At 52.6% G+C, this 15,712-nt stretch overlaps 2 protein-coding genes across 2 annotated transcripts; one reads left to right on the plus strand and one right to left on the minus strand.

The window, feature by feature from the left end:
• Nucleotides 1-5,177: 5,177 nt before the first annotated feature.
• LOC112881610 (F-box protein SKIP27-like) lies at nucleotides 5,178-6,905 on the minus strand. The gene is made up of 4 exons (XM_025946391.1): nucleotides 6,760-6,905; nucleotides 5,947-6,274; nucleotides 5,789-5,863; nucleotides 5,178-5,690 (listed from the first exon to the last, which is right to left on the minus strand). Exons 2-4 carry the CDS (start codon nucleotides 6,175-6,177, stop codon nucleotides 5,484-5,486), a joined length of 513 nt encoding a protein of 170 aa, XP_025802176.1. The 5' UTR covers nucleotides 6,178-6,274; nucleotides 6,760-6,905; the 3' UTR covers nucleotides 5,178-5,483.
• A 6,569-nt stretch (nucleotides 6,906-13,474) lies between these two features.
• On the plus strand, nucleotides 13,475-15,362 carry LOC112879453 (organic cation/carnitine transporter 2-like). Its single transcript, XM_025943701.1, has one exon. It carries the CDS (start codon nucleotides 13,565-13,567, stop codon nucleotides 15,158-15,160), a length of 1,596 nt encoding a protein of 531 aa, XP_025799486.1. The 5' UTR covers nucleotides 13,475-13,564; the 3' UTR covers nucleotides 15,161-15,362.
• The last annotated feature ends 350 nt before the right edge of the window (nucleotides 15,363-15,712 follow it).

A 15,712-nucleotide genomic window follows, 5' to 3' on the forward strand; every position in this document is an offset into this window, starting at 1 on the left:
AAAACACATAGGCATAGTTCATATACACCAAATTGTCCACAATCCATAAAAAGCACGTAGGGCATAGAACATAAATGGATACTAGGTTCATAACTTCATAATAAAATTCTACTAAACTCCGTACAGAAATATGTTCAACATATAAATATAATGCTTTATTCTTCAGTCTCCTCTTGATGTGCATGATACCCATAGTTTAGGTCCTACATGTTGAGATAAAATTAAGTAAGAGACGAACACAAAATTGATGAATAATTATAAAATAATACACTCCTGGATCCCAACAGACATATAAGGAAAAGAACAATGTATTAGCCCTTCTGGCATTTGATCCATAGGCAAGGTCTGTGGGGGGTTAGGGTTGGGGGTATACCCATACCACCATGGTACTGGTGGTCCTGGGGAGTGTAGCCTGGGAGTGGAGATGGGGGCAGGCCAAAAAAATTGCACATTGGCTCTGGGATTTCATATCCGAAGTTAGGTGCCTCGTAATACGGAAAGGTTGTGCTCACTGAGTTTGAGCTATCATCTTCTTGAAGAGTGGATCGATGTCAGTTGCTTCTCGTCGTCCGTTGAGAAGTGAGTTGACCATGACCTTGATCTTCGGTTGTATGGGTGAAATCTGTCTCCCCAGTAAATCTTATAGGAGACACATAACTATTACTTCCTCCAACACCACTGCATTCAACACGATCAGTCCCTCCAGCATCGGGAGCACCACTCCCTCCATCATCAGCATCATCGTCATCGCTAGGATCAGGAGTTGTGTCGCCACTAGAAAAGTCTTCATCTTCAGGTTCAATGGTCTTTTTGCTCCTTTTTTGTGGTCCCTGAGATTGAGAGATTTTGGTCTTTCTTTTGCCAAGATGTGTGTCACCAACATTCTTAGTTGCCCATTGATCTAAATTTACATCCTCCTCTACTATAGAGGTGAATATCTGGCTAGGAACCGGAGTATCAGTGCAATCAGAATCCTCATCCATTACAGGAGGTGCATTAGACCTGCCATGCTCCATCCAATCTTGAATCGCATTTCGATAATAATAGAACGAGAGGTCCATCGTTCTATTAACAGGGTCAAAGTCACTAGGCTCAACTGTGCTTCCTGCACGCTGGATACGGAGACGGAGATTGTAGTTAACAAAAACCAACTTATGCAACTTGTTGTGTCCCAATTTATTACGCAACTTTGTGTGGATAAAGCCAAAAGAACTCCAGTTTCGCTCACATCCACTGGACGAGGCACATTGAGAGAGAAGCTTCATTGCAATGCGTTGAAGCGTTGGTGTTTGTGAACCAAACATAGACCACCAGCTAGCAGGTGAAGTGCCACAATCAACTGCCAAACGAACAGCTAGCTCTCCCGCAAAATCTCCATACTTTTACCTAAAAAATTCTGTTTGCTGAAGTGCAATTGCTGCTGTGTTTGTATCACACATTCTTTCTACTCCTATGCGAAGATCTGTCATTAAGTTACTGGTTGTCCCCATGGTATAATGCACAAGAGGATTTAAAGCATAAGCAGCCTGTGCATACATCCCATGCAAGACAGTGGCCATCCTATTGTCTATTACTCCCATGAACTGATCAAAACGAGCTGGATTTGTTTGACTGAAGTTGGATGTATATGTCTGTTTTGTATTATGATTCTGCATAAGCACTTCACCTAAAGTTGGAACCTCATCTTGATGAGCAAACCGCAAGAAAACATACAAAAGGCTCCACATCATATAACACACTCTGCATATTTTCCCACCACTCAAGATTTGTGAGGTTTCTGTATACTTCTTTACCCATATCTGTTTTGAAATGCCTACTCCCTTAAAATTTTGCGGACACCATCAATTGAATAAATTGCTCTTTCTTCCTAATAAAACTCTGAAGGAACATGTAATTTGTGCCGAACCTTGTTGCATTCCACTTCACCAATTCACCACCTATGGCAGACCTCATCATATGGTGCAATGAGTTAGAGTTGTATAACCAGTTACAAATCTTCTTAGCACTATCAATACATGCCTCATGATCTGCCGAGTCTCTAATGTCCTTAAGCATAAGATTTATTGTGTGGGCAAGACATGGCTGCCACACAATATGCTTGCACTCGGCATTGAGCAATTGACATGCCTTCTTATAGTTGGATCCATTGTCAGTCACTAACTCGACAACATTCTCCGCGCCAACTTTGTCCACCATTTTTTTTATTAACTGCATGTTTGTACAGTTCATTAGTATACAAGTATTGTAATACTAGCATGTTGTGTACATTATAGAACTACCAGAAGTACATACCTCAAGAATATAATTAGCATCCTGGGAATGCCCTGTTGCATTATATGACTTCCAAAAGTATATTATTGCATTATATGACTTCCAAAAGTACATAGTGCCATTGCAGTACAACAAGAAATTTATAACATTTATGCGTGTTGGCCCAGTCCATAAATCACACATAATTGTGACACATAAGTAGGCCAGTGCTGCTTCCACTTGTCGATCTCTTTGTTGATTTCCTTTTCATTCTCGTCCAAGTACACTTCATCAATCTCCCATCCAGTTGGGGGCTTTATCCCAGTTCCTACATTATCCCACCAACAAATTACAGTCAAATAAAATTTGTTGTCGCAACGTAACATGCACATCTATGCAACTCACCTTGTTTCTGGGTCTCCAAGATTGCTGCCCTAAAGTAAGGATTATCTACTTTCCTGCCTGGTATACCAGATGACTGACAAAACTTTGCCCAAGCTCTCCCAACCTTTGTCTTAGTATTTTTTCCTTTATCTATCCATGGGCCTGTATCTATCTGTGGTTGTATAGGGCTAGAGGAAGAAGCAAGATTGTAGTCCCTTGCTCGCTCCGGCACCTCTGTCGTGCTCTTGGAGAGCATCCTTGGGAGTGGACCTCCAGATCGGTTTAATCCAGAACCACCGCCTCTCTTATATTGTTGACCAGTCCTCTCTATGAACACATGCTCTTCCCTCGATTGCCGTATAGCAGCTTGCAAATCAGGGTCTTCATCATCAGCCTCCAAGACCACAAAATTACTTCTAGCTACTGCATTTTCTCTCGCTCTTTGACTATCCCTTTCTTTCTTTTTGTTCCTGGTCTTGTCGATGTCAAGCCCGAAGTATTCTTTCACCTCCTTAGGAACACTCGGACAATACATAATATTTTTTCCCCTGTGTGCTAAATGTTCCTTTAGTCGTGTTGCCCCTCCCCCACCCTTTTGTATTCGACAATATTTGCACTTGAAGCCAATACCAATCTTCTCTCCATGTTCCCATACCAGATCTTTGTTGTCACCCATTCACCTACGAAACAAAAATATGCTATATATTATATTCATTTTTATTTTAACCATATAGTAAAATTTTGATGTAGCATTCCAATATAAACATTCGTTGTAATATTTAACAGGAGACCTGCACTAGAAAGTATACCACATTATGTAATAATAACCCCCCACAATACACTCCAGAATGCGATACAAAATCACTTCTAACGATGCATCAGTACACCAAATATATAAGCAAGTAGTGCATAATCGAAAATCCCTCGAAAACAACTCAAAACCGTTGATTTACCTCGACTATCGTCGATTTAGGGCTCGATTTCTCGAGAAGATGATGTTCTCTAGTGGCCCCCAACGATTATTGTACTAGTCTATCTGATTATCGCTTCAGTCTCACGTTAATCGCTCACATCTTGGTGATATGGTGCGCCAGCTCCATGCATGAGAAGAGGAACAGCCGGTGGAGAGGAAGGGGAAAGTGAGTGGAGAAAGGGGAAAGTGGTGGTCCAGTGCATGGTGTGGTCCGTTGAATGCTCCTGTATACACCCGTGAATGATAAAAAAGAAAAACGGGTTAACGGGTTATAGGGTTTCTAATGCATTTTGATTGATAATTATTTTTTGCCTAAGTAAATAGTGGTTAATTTAGACCGTGGAGAATGTCTAATTTTTTATAGAATCTTTTCCCTGATTTTTATAAATTTTTAAATTTTAAATCGAAATTTATCAAAATCTCAATTATAGTATCACTACGTGTCGGTGACGGTAAAATTCAACTATAATCGTTATTATCGGTCGATTTTTCAATCCTTGCCGGCACAATAATGCGACGGTTCGGCGCGGCGGCCGGCGCCAGAGATCGACCACCCTGACCCGGTCTCCGTCCCCAAAGACACGTGCCGTGCGCCCCACCTCATGCCGGCACCGCACGACGCGTCGACCGCACCAGTTCTTTTTTTCCCCCGAACCGAGCCGCAGCGCCGGCCCGGCCACTGCCGCTGCCGGCTGATCTACGGCTGGCAGCCACGGAGGCGGAAGCTGGCACAGCTGCGCGTCTTGTCGTGGCGTAAACGCGCGGAACGGGCCCCGGGCCGACGACCAGGCTCCTCTGGGGACGCGCGGCTGCACTGCACCTGCCCGCCCGGCTGCTGATATTTCTGTAGCAGCGGCGCTCGGCCAGCGCCGTGGTGGTACCGGTGGTAAAAGCGCCGTGCTCCACACTTGGGTCCGGGGCAGCTCAAATGATTGCACGAGCAGCTGCTGATTCGACTACTTTGCCGGTCGCCAGCGATCTCGTTTCCGTGTTCCAGGAACCATCAGTGTGTTGATTGTGGAATGACATCAGGAGGGTGCCACGGTGTTTCCTATCACTGCAGCGGCACCGGGCTGGGCAGCTGCACAGTCGACGCAGATCAGTATACGTTTGTGGTCGTTTGATTGACGCCAGATAAGCTAGCGACAGCAAAGGGTGTAAAAGAATCGCAAATGATCAGATCAAACGATTATAAATGACAGCGAACTAGCCTCAGGACTCTGGATTTTGGCCCATGCTGTAGTGGCTGGGCGGCTGGGCCAAACCGGCGCTCCAATCGGTGATAGGCTGATGAGCCGAAAGCCACACCGCCAACTCCAACAAACCGAACGAAAAATCTGGACAGACAGCGACTCTGAAAAAACAACACACCTGATGCCATGCGCACCCAGCTTTTCAGACTTCAGAGTTCAGAGACAGTGCCGTGCATGCACGCATGGTTCACACGATTACTACACATAACATCATGTAGTAAAGAGTACCAGTGCATTTTTCGTCAAGTTGTAGAGAGTTTATCTTCTCGTGCACACCAAGCATACAGAGATCATACACTTACAGCACACACAAGAGAGAAGAGAGATCGCACGCTCGACGCCCTCGCATATATAACTTACAAAGTACGTACACAAAAAGGAAAGGGGATAAAAACGTCGCGTGTGTTCTTCAATCACAGCATTGAAGAACCACCACCATATATAACTCGCTCTATATAAGCTAACTTACACATATGAGTATGCTATAATACTACTGCTACCTAAAAAGTTTCTCTATGACGTGGGCTACAAAAAGCACTAAACTTTGCAACCTGACACTACTAGATACACTGGCGAGCAGAAGCGGGAACTGAAAGCCTGTGACGATGTCATCGTATTTACATCTAGACCTCGGAGAGCAAGCTTTCGAACGACGCCGACAGGTTGACGGCGATGCTCTCCAGGTTCTTGCCCCGGAGGCGCGACCTCGCAACCCTGCGTTGCCTGGGCGCCCCGGGGCCGTCCTCATCGTCGCCGTCCTCGTCGCCTCTAAAAACGGCCTTAGACGACGGCGTCGCGAACTTGAAATGCAGCTCCCTAGCAACAGTTGTCTGCAGACACAGAATTGAACAAGACGATGTTAATGTTAGCAGGCGGAGTGGAGACGGTACACAATTTGGAATCAGGAGGCAGGGGTCAAAGTGCGTACTGCTTCGCTGACTGGTTTGGACACGAGGAGGAGCTGCCTCAGATCACTGTGGTTCACCTTGCACAGGACTTTAATCTGCAAAATTCGAATCGAATTGGGATAAGCAAAGCATGCCCAGAACTGAATCAGAAAATAGCAGATCAGCGACAAGCAATTACCAGGACGTCTTGAGGCAGCGATTCGAGGAGGCTGACGGCGTCGTCCATGTGGAACCGGACGCTGCGCTGCTTGCGCAGGGTGCGGACGGGCGAGTGCGGGCTCCTGGGGCCCGGAGCCGGCGAGACGGCGACCCGCTTCCTCCCGAGGATCCTTGTGCTGCTCCTGCAGTTCGAGAAGCTCAAGCTCGTAGCAAGGCACCCCTTCCTCGCGTCGCCCTGTCCAATTGCCATTTTTCCCCCTTTGCTTGTTAAACCCTACTACTGCTCTTGGTCTTTGGTGATACAGAAAAATCACTTATCCAATCGGAGATCTCGTGAGGAAGATTGTCTGCATGGGGCCAAAGATAATAATAATCAAGATTAAAGAAATAGATTGGCGGATTTCCTTCTAAAAACAAACCGATTTGTTCCCAAAATTTTAGATCGGAAATCCCGCGGAAGCCTCCGTGCAGCAAAACCCCCCGATTCAAATGAAAGGGAAGACAAATTGTCCTCCCGAGCCACAAACCAAAACTACAGCCGAACAGGCTTAGGCGAACAGACCAGACGCGAAAGAGCCGTTGCATAAAACGCAATCTAGACAAGGCGGCATGATCACAAACCAATCAGCTCTAATGCAATCACCCTCAGCGCAAGCTAGAAAAGGCACCAGCAGCTCTAGTCCAATCCCCTCTCAGCGCAAGTAGACACACCACGAAGAACAGAGCCAGAAACAGAGGGCAAGAACAAGAGCCAGAGCAAAGTCCAACGAAGGAGAAGAAACAAACAAACGCTAAACAGAAATGGGGTTTCGAGACCGGAGGAGGAAATTACCTCTCGGTTCGCTCGCAATCGCAAGCTCCTCCTCTCGATAATCGCACAAGAACCTGGGATGTCTTCCCCTTCCCCTACTGCTAACCTGCGGCGAATGCTGGAGGACCGGACCTGCGAGGTAAATTTGGAAAGAGCTGACCTCCCCTTCACCGTCTTTATAGGAGCCCCTTATTTGGTCGCCCGCGTGGGAACCTGCCTAGAAAAATCCTCCGCGCAGGGGCCTTTCTAGAAAATTACCGAACCGCCAGAATCCAAGGCTGGTTCGTGCACGAGATCTTTTTCACCTCCCGCGCCCACACGCTGCTCGACGCTGCGGCGCCTGGCTGACACGCGGGACCGGGAGAGATTTGTCCCGCGTGTCAGTGTCTGTAGGTCGAGAAAGAGGTTTGTCGAGGGGCGCGGGATTTACGGGAGTAGTTTTTCGAAATCGAGGCGGGTTGGCGCCCAACCCGCGTAGCGTGCGGAGCGCGTGGGATCGGACGGCCGCAGGAGTGGCGGGCCGGGTACGTGGCGCGATCGCGCGGGTCTGGGAACTAGCCGTTGGGAGGCGGCGGGCTGGTGGGGCGTGGGACGTGGCCCGGCGGCGGGGGGATGGGGTTGGTGACGTGGTGGCTGACCGGCCGAGATTGGATCGCCACGCACAAAAGAAACGACGGCCACGCGAGGAAGTCGGTGGAGGCCGGTCCGCCGCCGCCCACCCGTCGGGTTTCTCGCCGCGTGGTTCTTCCTCCCCGGCTGTTTAAAAATCCGGTTGTTGTGGGACAGCTAGCGAGGCGAGCGCGGCGCGGGGGGCGTTGGATTGGGACGCAAGTATCCTCTGTCCACTGCTAGCGGAGATTTTTTTTTTTACTGCGCGCGTTCATTTGCTTACATTTGCTTAATGGGGAGGTTTGCTGTGTGCATCGTGTATCCACGATTCCGCTTGTTCGATTAGCGAGAGGGTGATGCATTTAGGAATTAGGATATGCAAAACCTACAAACTCACTTGATTGAGAGGGGGAAAAAGAGTGATTTTTCCGAAAGAAACAGTGCTAGTGCGTTCACGTTTGGTTTTGAGACGTTGGTGCGTTCGAGTCAAATCGAGTTGACCGCGTCCGCGGTTAGCAACACGAGTCGAAGACATTGCGAGGACGGCGTCAAAGGGAAACTAGCCGGCCGGGTGGTGGGGCTGGGGCGCACGCGCACATCGCACCTTCTTCGCAGGGCGGTTCCGTTCAGCTCGGCGCCTCGAACCTATCGCATACCGTTTCCGCGCGACGACCGGACCACACGTTGCGGCTCCCGCTCTAGGGCCGGCGCTGCCGTTGCGAGCAGCCCAAGAAGCGAGCAGCGCTGGCGCTGCGCCCCACAGCCGAACTCGGGTCGGGTCAAGTGTGTGGGAGGGCGTGCGCGAAAATTCGCGAAGGGCCACACGGAGCAGCCCGCATTCCGCATGCGCCTGCGCTGCCATGCCACGGCTTCGCGCTGCCGGCGCTTCGGCATGGCATCGGGGGCGCGCGTCGCAGCTGCGAGGGAGGGGGATGTCGGGGAGCGCGTCGTCCGGTGGCGCCGCCGCTACCTTCTCGATGGACGCGCGCGGACCGCGCGGCCTGGAGCCCTGGATCACCGGAACGGCGGAACTGGATCCAGCCGGGGGGCGCGCGGCGCAACTCGTCACGTGTTCGAACACGAGCCCAGCCCGGCCGCGTCCACCACCCCCCACACAAGGCCGTGGCGTGGCTGAAGGGCCGAGACGACGTCCGAGTAGGCCCGTTTTGGTCGAGATGTTAATGGGCCGTTGAAACGCACACAAAATCAAACTCTCTCTTAGTTTAATCATCATCTGAACAATCTTTGATTTGCTTCTGGTTCTGCGCATGTCGATCAGGGAAGTTTTCGCTTTCGACTGACTAGGAGAGAGAGCGCGCAACGGGTTGCAGGATCTGGACGCAAATCGTGCCATCCGCCAGTGGACTAGTGCAGCGTCACTGTACTGCTCATCGTGATGCTAGCCAAAATCCCACTGCATGTGCCTGCGGTACAGTGCCGGTTGCCAGCACGGCATTTGTATTGACACCGCTGCAGTTTGTAGGTTCGATTTTTCCTGTCCGGAGCCGCCAAGCCTGCTGAGTCAGGAGGGACGCCGCCGCGCGAGTGGAGCAACCGGACAAACGAGATCGCGGAAAGCGGCCCGCCGCCGGTCAGAAGCGGACGATTCCGCAATTCCACCCCCGTCTCCAGGGTAGCTGGATAGCCTAGCCCGGATCGGCGGGCCCGGGACACGACGCGGTCGGCAGGAGTATGTGTCCGCCCCTCGTCGGAGACCCCTACATGGGTACATCTGGATCACCGCCGGTGCCTGCTGCTGCCAGCACGAGCAGCCGGCCCGTCGATTGTTCCTCGGCTTCGAGTCGTGGCCATTGCCCAATCATACGGATACGGGTACGGCGATACACGACGCGCGGGTAGACGTGGCGACAGGATACAGGGTGCAGGAAGTCGAGTCAGCAGGAATTCCGTAACGCTGCGTTTGCTTCGACGGGGAGGATTCCGTCGAAACCACCGTACGGTCGGCAGAGGTAACGGCACCGTGGCCTGCTGTTAGCAGCACGGAATCACCTCTGTTGACCTCGAGGCAGCTCGCGGTCTGCGCATCGCCACGCTGGTGCCATGATCACATCCGGCCAGCCGCAGATCCTCCTGCCGATTTTTTTATGCCAATTATAGAGATCCTCCAACTTATCTTGTCTTTTATATTTCTCGGTGGACGATTTGGATTTTAAGTACTCGTATAAGTTTCTAGTTTTGTGGCCGAATGTGTTCCTTTAAAATCGCTTGTGAATATTTAAGATCGGAATTTTCCCATAATCCAAAAATAGAGATCCTGCAACTTGACCGCGGCGGGGCCGCCGCGCGTCCGCGTCAGCGTCATCCGTCCACGCGCTGCGCTCGCGTGGATATTATTCCTCGGCGCGGGGCATCATGCATCCACCCCCGGGATCTGGCCCCCGCCGCCCGGCGCGCCGAAACAACTCAACAAGAGCCGGCAGCCAATCGGCGGGCGGGCCGGTGGGTTACTGGCTTCAAGGAAGGAAGACAGGGAGGGACCCGTGCATGTTGGCTGAGCTGGAGCTGACGAGCGCCGGTTGGCCTCGTGATCGCGCGCGCCGGGCATCGGTCGTACGGGAGCGCAGACCACGGCGCGGGCACACGGGTACTAGCACTAGACAGGATAGGAGCAGCCAGCAGGAGAGGCGGGAAAAACCGGTGACGGAGTAGGTTGCATCTGGCGGAGGATCGATCGAGGCTTCCACGAACCAAGAACTAACGACCCCCGCGGGACGTGGACCATGTGCGTGCACGCGCGGCGCGTCGTTTCCGTTTCGCTCGACTCATCAGCCCGTCGGCAGACACGTTATAGTACTACCACCACCCGCTGTTACCTTCCCTTCCCTTCCCTCCCCTCTGCTTGTGAATGTACACGTAACATGCCATGTACGTATTCCTCGAGCAGAGGCGCAATTCTTCACAGCCACCAGTCTACAATGATCGCTGCCACTCGATGGTGCGTAGCTTTCACGGCCGTCCCAAACTAGATGGAAGCCGGGAGGGCGACAGGTCCAAAATCCAGCTATTGTTGGCCTCTTATCTTTCTCGTCCCGAGATCTCCGTACCAATTATGCAACCTTTTGGCCCTACTCCGACACGCACGGTACACGTCACGCCCACGATACGGAGCGCGACCAGTTTAGCTTGCATGGACGCGTCCCATTCAATCTCCCGTGGTGCACTGTTGGCGTTTGTAGTGTTAAAAGTAGGAAGGAGAGCGTAGAATGGAATGAATAAATAATTTATTGATTGATTAAATAAATAATATGATTACATATTTATACGTGGTGAAAGGATGTGTCCAAAGAACATATCTTTTGGGGGTTCGGATCCTTCGCAGGTCAAGAACTTTTCGTGAAAGATCATATCTATTATCTACTAAGAGGTGCCTCTATGTAAAGGAATACAAACTAATTGATTATTAATAAATTTAATTCTAATTCTAACAGGTAGCTTGCCTATTGTACTGGGACAGGCGGGCGCCGGGCAGAGGCTAGCGCGTCAAGAGTTAATGAGACCTGCAGATCACACGCAGTTAGATTGCTGCTGGATAATTTCGTAAATGTTTACCTCATCAATACGAGTAGAGCTGGCCGAGACACGTAAAACAGACTGGTGGTTGCTGGCTGCTGGCCACCAGTTGTGTGCGCGCGTGTGGGACCGGCTGTTCTTCAGCCGTCCATCGAAAGCTAGCTCAGCTAATAAAAAACACCCCAACCCCACTGAACAACATATGAACTTTGCTTATAAAAAAAACAGCCACTACGTCTCGAAGAACAGTGGACAGATTAGCTACCGCAACACAACCAATTAAAATATCTAGGGGATTAAAATATCATCACCTTATCTCTGGAGTCCGGGCCAAACCAGTCGGCTGGGGGGAATTGCAAGACGAAGCGAACGCAGTTGATGACCTGGCAAATCGGCACGTGCGCGATACAATAAAAAAACGAGTATGATTAGGCGGGTGATCTGGCGATAAGCCCAGGATGAGACGACACTACTGCCGTACTGCGAGCGGTCGTCGATCCTGATTGCTGTTGATCAACCAAGTGTGAATAGAAATTCAGCATAAATGGATTGCACTAACAGTATAAGGCACAGGTCTAAGAAAGGAACTAATAATACAAGGCATATGCATATAGAGTAACGCAACGAGAACATGCTCCGAGAATTCGAAGAGGGATTAGACTAGGAAAGAAATATTAAGTTATTAAAGTTCAAGCAAAATCCTAAATACTCCTAGGAGGCTGTCAGCATTACTAAATAGATGGCGCTTACGGTACACCGGCGGTCAAACATTATATCCACGGTGTCGGTAAATATGGACGGGATACCTCCTGCTAGAGTGTCCAACCTGATGGGCGCAAGGTTAACCGTGATCTCGCCCTTGGCCTCTGGGTCACGAGGTGTACGGCCCGGACCTGACAGCTGGGGACATAGTCTCCGGACCTTCTCCCCCGAGCTCATATAGGTCCGGCGCCTCCACGTGCCCACAAGGACATGGTGCTCAAGTCTGACCTCCACAGGACCGGACCCCCCAAAGGGTCCGGCACCGCCACGTGTGGGAGACAGACCCCTATGGGCCCGTCCACCCGGACTGGCCTCGTGGGTTCGGACCTCCCCTTCCCTCGGGAAGGGGGTCCGGTGCCGCCACGTGCTACTAAGGAGGCAACAACGGGGCCAGCCACGTACCTGTGACAGAAGGCCCTCCGTGGGACGCCAGCCCAACTACCGCATTAAATACGGGTAGGTGGGCTGCGCGCGCCCAAGTCAAGGCATGGCCTACCCGTTGCTACACTGGGCAGGTATGCTGACACCACGGCAAGCCCACCTATTTCCAAGGCGGCGCGTCGCATCGCTACGCCCTGTGTGCGGACAGCCGGTATACAGTCAACTCACAGCGCTGCGCGCGTGAGCAAGGGGTGATGATGACCTGCTGCAGGAGAGCCGAGGCGTGCGCCGCCACAGTGTGCGCGGAGGTGACGGTGCGGCGGGTCACCGCCGCCCCTTCAGCTGTCAGAGGGTACTGACCCAATAGTGACAGCACGACTTCCACTGTGCGTAACACTGACAGCAGGAACTGTGCCGGTAAGGCGGTACACAACCATATCCAGGCTGTAGATACGAACATCAACTTTCCGATCGAGAGGACTACATAGAGGAGCTGGAGAGGAAGATCTCCATATCTCTCATATTACAGCCTCCCGTAGGCCAGGCTCACATGTCGGGACCCCGCACAGTGTATGCACTCCCCTTGGTCTATAAAAAGGAGAGTGTGCTCGTTAGAACACAAGCTCTCTTGGACTCACGAGGTTCACAAGGTCCAACAATTCTCCAAGCTTTCTCAAGCAATACAACACACAAGTGGACGTAGGGTATTACGTTCCGGCGGTCCGAAACACTCTAAATCCTCGTGTCTTTCCCGTATTCATCCACTCTTTGATCAACTTTCCTAGATCTCCCCCAAACTCTTCCTAAACTAGGATTAACTAGGATTAGGCAGGTGCATTCCGCCACCCGGCTGGAGATTTCCTCCGACACACGAGCACGTCGTCTATGTACCACTACTTCAAATTCAAACCCGTTCTAAGTTGGAGACTCCAATCCTGGATGATGGATTAGTTCTCAAACTTTATATACTTTGACAGCTAGTATATACACACAAGATATTACAATTTGTAACATGGAAAAATATTGCTAGATTTCTTTTCACACTTTATCGAAAAAGATTCCTTTTCACATCTAAAACTTTCGAACAACTATACTTTACACGTAGATACTAAAAACCATAACTAATTTGCAAAGATCGGTGTTCTTACGAACTTATGCTTGCTTGTAATTCGTCATAGCGGCTAATGTGACCTCTGCGTGGTACGAGGTCCGGGGGGCGCATGTGCCTGTGCGCGGTGCGCCGCATTCTTCAGATACCCCCGGCAAAGGACCAAGGACTCGAGCCCATCAAAACCAGTCCTGCGTTCCAGGGGTCCAGGCTGCGACAACGTGCAGGTAGAACAGACAAAAGAAGGCGAAATAGCAAATCCAACCCTGTCAGGTAGAAAAACCACAGCCCAGCACCCCTGAATCAGGCAAGCTGCGCCGGCGGCCCGGCGCTGCCCATATATAAATACTGCCCCCCGGCATCGTCTCCGACTCGCACCTCACGAGCAGCCAAGAGCGAAGGCAAGCGCACTCACACACACACGCCACCGTGGCAATGGCCGACACGGCCACCACCGCCCCGCTCCTGACGAGCCACAAGCCGCCCAAGGCGCCGACCATCGATGACACCATCGAGAATTACATCGGCACAACCGGCGTCATGCAGCTGTTCAAGGCCATCCTGCTGGCCTTCGCCTGGGCCTTCGACGCGCAGCAGGTGTTCATCTCCGTGTTCACGGACGCCGAGCCGCAGTGGAGCTGCACCGGCGCCTCGGCGTCCTGCTCGCCGGCCGCGCCGCCGGCCTCGCCGTGCGGGCTCCCGCCGGGCGCGTGGGCGTGGGACCGCCCCGCCGAGACGACGATGGTCTCGGAGTGGGCGCTCAAGTGCGCCGGCCCGGCTCTCGTGTCGCTCCCGGCGTCGGCCTTCTTCGCCGGCTGCCTGGCGGGTGGGTTCCTGCTCACCACGCTCGCGGACTCGCTCCTCGGCCGCAGGAAGATGCTCCTCACGTCCCTCGTGTCCATGTCCGTCGCCGGCGTGCTCACCGCGTTCGCGCCGAACGTGTGGGCGTACGCCGCGCTGCGGTTTGTGTCCGGGTTCGGCCGCTCCATGGTGGGCACGTGCACGCTGGTCCTGTCCACGGAGCTCGTCGGGAAGCGGTGGCGCGACACGGTGAGCGTGGCTGGCTTCTTCTTCTTCACCGTCGGGTTCCTGTCCCTCCCGGCGCTCGGCTACACGTTCCGCGAGGCGTCGTGGCGGAACATGTACCTGTGGACGTCCGTGCCGTCGCTCTGCTACTCCGTCCTGGTCTACTTCCTCGCCCAGGAGTCGCCGCGGTGGCTGCTGGTGCGCGGGCGGAAGCAGGACGCCATGGACACGCTGCAGCAGATCGCGTCGCTCAACGGCAACAGCATCACGTCCAGCTTCTCCATGCTGCACGCGTGCACAATGCACGCGGACGACGGCGCCGGCGCCGGCGGCGCGTTCGCCACGATGCGGTCGATGTGGGAGCGGCCGTGGGCCCTCCGGAGGCTGGCGGCGATCATGACGACCAGCTTCGGCGTCGGCATGGTCTACTACGGCATGCCGCTCAACGTCGGCAGCCTGGGCACCAACCTGTACCTGAGCGTCACGTACAACGCGCTGGCCGAGCTGCCGTCGGCCGTCCTGTCGCTGGCCTTCATCGGCAGGGTGAACCGGCGGACCACGGTGGTCGCGCTCACCGCGACGGCGGGCGCCTTCAGCCTCATGTGCGTCGCCATCCCGGAGGGCTCGACGGCGCGGATGGTGGCCGAGCTGCTCGCCTTCTTCGCGACCATCACGGCGTTCAACCTCATCCTGATCTACTCCATCGAGCTGTTCCCGACGTCGGTGCGCAACTCGGCGGTGGGGCTGGTGCGGCAGGCGCTGGTGCTGGGCGGCGTGGCGGCGCCCGTGCTCGTCGCGCTCGGCCGGGAGCGGAGCTTCTGGTCCTTCGGCGTGTTCGGGCTCTGCATCGGGTGCCTGGGGCTCTTCGCCGCCTGCCTCCCGGAGACGAGGGGCCGGGGCATGTCGGACACCATGGAGGAGGAGGAGCACAAGGAGGCCGCCGCCGCCGCCACGGCTTGCACCGCAACCGACATTGCCACGAAGGATAAAAGCGACGCCGTGTAGTGACGACGTCGGTGTTCGTTTCACGACGCGGCAATAATTGTTGCTCTGATGATGATATTTCGGCGGCGGCTAGATAGGCCTAGCTAGCCTAGGAGCCTGCTCTGCAGGTCAAGCACCAAGCTGTCAGCCTGCCGCCTCTGTCCAACCGTGTAAAGCTTGCTGCCAAGTTGCTGCATATAATTCTGTTTCAAAATTTCGTCAAGTCCGCGAGTTGTCTCTAGCAGAGCAGAGCCCGCGTCCTCTCAAGCAGATCTCGATGCCTACCCGTGGAACTGCTGGAGCACATTCAGATTTTATCCACAAATATAGGCTATTCTAACTATACTAGGAGACCCCAAATTAATTCTTTGACAAATATAAGATGATAACTACTAACTACTTTTTAGAGGAAATGTGAAATTGACACAATTCTATGTATGTGCTATCTTGATGGGACCCAATCCGACCCAGTCCAGACCTAATTGTCCTCTACCGGCCTTAACATTCACCGGCATCATCGCGGTGGTTTATTTAACAAATTGGCACCCTACTAACATACCTCTATGTCGTTGC

This window comes from Panicum hallii, chromosome 2, assembly GCF_002211085.1.
Source record: "Panicum hallii strain FIL2 chromosome 2, PHallii_v3.1, whole genome shotgun sequence".
In the NCBI taxonomy this organism is placed as follows: domain Eukaryota; kingdom Viridiplantae; phylum Streptophyta; class Magnoliopsida; order Poales; family Poaceae; genus Panicum; species Panicum hallii.